The 3,564-nt window shown below is 43.0% G+C and overlaps 2 protein-coding genes across 2 annotated transcripts in view; one reads left to right on the forward strand and one right to left on the reverse strand.

Annotated features, from left to right (window-relative positions):
- The window catches only part of POLR2B (RNA polymerase II subunit B), a 20,297-nt gene extending 19,154 nt beyond the window's left edge, over nucleotides 1-1,143 (forward strand). The window contains exon 24 of the mRNA XM_010173102.1: nucleotides 861-1,143. Coding sequence (XP_010171404.1) covers nucleotides 861-990 — 130 coding nt within the window. The 3' untranslated portion in view covers nucleotides 991-1,143. The remainder of the gene's footprint in view (nucleotides 1-860) is intronic.
- Nucleotides 1,092-3,564, reverse strand: part of IGFBP7 (insulin like growth factor binding protein 7) — an 8,158-nt gene continuing 5,685 nt past the window's right edge. The window contains exons 4-5 of the mRNA XM_010173103.1: nucleotides 2,873-2,999; nucleotides 1,092-1,338 (exon numbers count right to left, since the gene is read on the reverse strand). Of these exons, the coding sequence (XP_010171405.1) occupies nucleotides 1,319-1,338; nucleotides 2,873-2,999 (147 nt within the window). The 3' untranslated portion in view covers nucleotides 1,092-1,318. The remainder of the gene's footprint in view (nucleotides 1,339-2,872; nucleotides 3,000-3,564) is intronic.

Here is a 3,564-nt window from a genome sequence, read left to right on the forward strand (position 1 = left end):
TGTGGTTTTCATCAGTTTACGTTCCTCTTTGTGGGTAAGAGGAAATACCACTTGGGTGAACAGGAGGATAGGAAAGTAAATATTTAAAGAAGCATCAGAACAATTGCTATTTTAGTTTAATAACTGTTTTAAGTGTTTATAGTGTCCTAGTTAATTTGGGTGTTTCCCTATTAGTTTTACAGTGTTGGCTTGTCGCTTGGCAGGAAATGCTGTTCAAGTATTTTGCAGTGCAGAGTTTTCAGAGACTTTAAAAGTAAACTCTTGAGAGCTTATTTTTAGAAGTAAAACTCAGAATCACAGGAATTTAGAGCCATCGTCCTTGTGACTGTCCCCATGAAGATATTTATGCTTGCAGAGCTGGGTCCCCATGGGAGGTCTTTTGTGTTGCACTTATTTTTTTATTTAAAAAAAAAAAAAAAAGCTCTGTAGTGTGTGGTTGGTTACAGAACTATGTCAAGGGAGACTGGTGGCAGAGATAAAAATAGTTGCTTTAAACAGCCTTGTTCTTGTGCTAGGGACTGATTGCTGCAACTCTAACAATGGCATTGGGGCTACTGAAGAGATGTGTGCTGGAAATCTTAACTGCATTTACTGCACATCAGGCACGCTTTGCTATGCACACATTCCTTTGTTAAATGGCTCTTGTTTAAGATCAGATCCCTTGGCTGCAGGTTTTAACGTTAAAAATGTGTTCTGGATAGCTGCTGTGTAGCCTCTCCAGACAGTTTCAGCTTCCCTCTTGCTTTGTTACTGTCTGAGCAATTCCTGCTAAATGCTTTCGTGCATAATTTCAGATTCACTTTTAAGCCAAAAACTTAACAAGAAGTTACTTGTGTAGAGGGTGGTGGAAGTTGATGCTTTAGGAGTGCTTATCACAAGCCTTTTGAAATCTCTTTCCAGATATCCTTGGTTCGAATGCCCTATGCCTGCAAACTCCTCTTCCAAGAACTAATGTCTATGAGTATTGCACCTCGTATGATGAGTGTTTAGCCTTTAAAAGGGATTCTTTTTAAAAATTATGAGACTAAAGTGCTCAGGTTTTGTTTTCATTTTGTGTAGGTTGCATTTAATATAGTTTCACTCATCTGCCATGTGCTGTTCAAAAGTATGTTTATTTCCTGTAAATAGAATTAAAGTTTGTAATCAAACTTGTGAATCTCTTTATTTGTGCATCTGTGAAAGAAGTGTGCAAGCAAATTGGTAATCAAAGAATAAGAGAGTTAAGAGGGAATGATTAGTGAGCTAGAAAAAGCCAGAGGTCTCAGCTTTCCAAAATACTAATTTAAAACTGTGCATAAGTGAAAGTCCTCACATCACATCACAGCTCTGCACCATCATCTGTGGAAAAACAAAAACATGTTATGCTCTGTACTGTTCCAAGGGGTAATATCACAACTTGGGCAGTGGCACAGTGCGTGAGTTTTCTGATGTCTTAGCCGAGAGCGAGACCTGACAACTCCATCCTAACTCCTTCCTTCCTTCCTTCCCTACTGCAGGACTGCAGCAGCAGCAGGGGGGTGGTAATAGATGGCATTTTTCTCTGCTGAGATCACCTGGATATGGGACACAGACTCCCTAACTGTGTAGCGTGTAGCTATGACGCCTGACAGTTTGTTCCATTAATGTTATCAATTTCCTCTAAGTAATTGTGGACTGACAGCTTATTGCTTAGCTACAGCATGCTCACTTGAGAGCCTTCCTACAGCTGAAAAGAAACAGCTGTAACATGTGGTGTGTGTATAAGAAATAAACCATGAGGGAGTTACTGTGAGAGTGGGAGTGAACATCATCTGTTCTGGGGTATAAGCTTGCTGCTCATGCCACAACTCAGTAAAACTCAATTTCATTCACATCCATAAATAAGATGTTTGAAAATGGATTAGAGACTAGCTAAAAACCTTTAGCCAAGTTGCTATGTGTAAATGATATGTGGATTCATTTTATGCTCTTGTTTCGGTGCCAGGTGCTGTTACTGTTCTCCTCAGGGAAGTCTGTCATCTATTCAGGGGTATATGGATACAGAAAGCCAAGACTATATTGTTGGGATAAAGCTACTGGGATTAAAACTAAGGATTATGTTCAAAAGCGGATTTGGGCAGCACAGTATTTTCTAGCTGGATGCTTTGTTCCCAGTGCCTCTGCCTCTGGCATGGTTGCAGTTACTGTTCCAGCTCTCCGGATTTATTCCAAAGCACTGTGGCCACTGCACTAAGCCATCCTCTCTGCAGCTGGAATGAGGATGGCTGGTTTTCCATCAGCTTTGCACGCAGCCAGGCAAAGAGAAACGGGTTGAAAACTGGCTGAGGGCTGGAGGGTAAAGGCTTCAGATCTTGCTAAAGGCCTGCTGTGGCATATCTGTCCCCTCTCCGCTTTGACACTCCAGTATGGAGGGAGAATGGCAGGGACTGGGATGTTTCCACGAAGGGGAAGAATAAGGGGTTGCAAGGACTAGGGAGGAATTTAAGTGCTTGAAGTTCCCCCTCTGTCTTGGGGCTGGTTGTACCAATACTGCTCCTAGGAGAGATGGGCAGGTTTGGAAGCATCCAGAGAATGCTGAAAGGACAATAAAAATTTAGGGCTAGAAAACCACTGAAGGTTGCTTTGTAAAAACCCCAAAAGGTGTTTTTAACTTGGTATCTTAACTTCTAGGACTTAACAGCACTTGGGGTGTTATTTAACAATCTCCAAGAACTCTAGCAGCTGAGATGTGCTGGGAAAGTTTTGCCAAACCCAGTAAAAGCTGCACATTAAACTGGTATTTCTAGTGTGTGTTCTTTTCAGAAAGCCTTAAACAGAGGTGGTCCTTCTGTATCAAATAACGGAGTAAACTGTTAGGGGAAAGAGCTGCTGAGTGTCCAACCACACTACCTACCTTTGGTCAGGGCTATTTCATGCAGAGTTTCCACAACATGGATTTTTGCAGAAGCTGTTGCCTCTCCTTTGGCATTCGATGCATGACACTCGTATTCTCCAGCATCCTCTTTGCTCAGAGGAGATATCTAGGGGAAGAAACACACCCCCCATCCTCCAGTAAGTATCCTGTGCATAGGTGGAGGTAATTTTGGTTTAAGGTATCTTATATAACTTGTTAATTGCCTGAGACATAATGAGATGAACAGAGTGCACAAAGTAGTGGTTCTGCCTTCTGAACAGTCTGGTTCAGATTGTGGCGGCTCCTTCCAGTGAGGTGTGGGACAAGCACCCACTCCCATGAATCAGCCTAGCTTTCTCCTCTGCTAGGCCAGACTGTGTGTGGTGCAATGCTCCTTCCTTGTCTTCTACTGTTTGCTTAGTTTGGAGATGTGGTGGAGCACTGTGTGCTTGGTAAGGATGTTCCTACAACATGCTGCATATGGTCCGTTCAACAAAATAATCGGCTCAAACCCTTCCCTCTCCTCAGGCTTCTCTGCTGTACTGTTCTTGGGCAGGTGATGTGCTTCACTGAGGAAAGGGCAGTTCTGCCAGATCTGTAAGGGCTCCTGAGCTGTGGGTGTGTCTTAGTGATGCCTTGCCTCTGTACTGATTCCTTCCTAGACACGGTGAGGGTCTCCTGCCCGCTAAAGT

This window comes from Antrostomus carolinensis, unplaced genomic scaffold (genome assembly GCF_000700745.2).
Source record: "Antrostomus carolinensis isolate BGI_N321 unplaced genomic scaffold, ASM70074v2 scaffold16268, whole genome shotgun sequence".
Taxonomy (NCBI): Eukaryota; Metazoa; Chordata; class Aves; order Caprimulgiformes; family Caprimulgidae; genus Antrostomus; species Antrostomus carolinensis.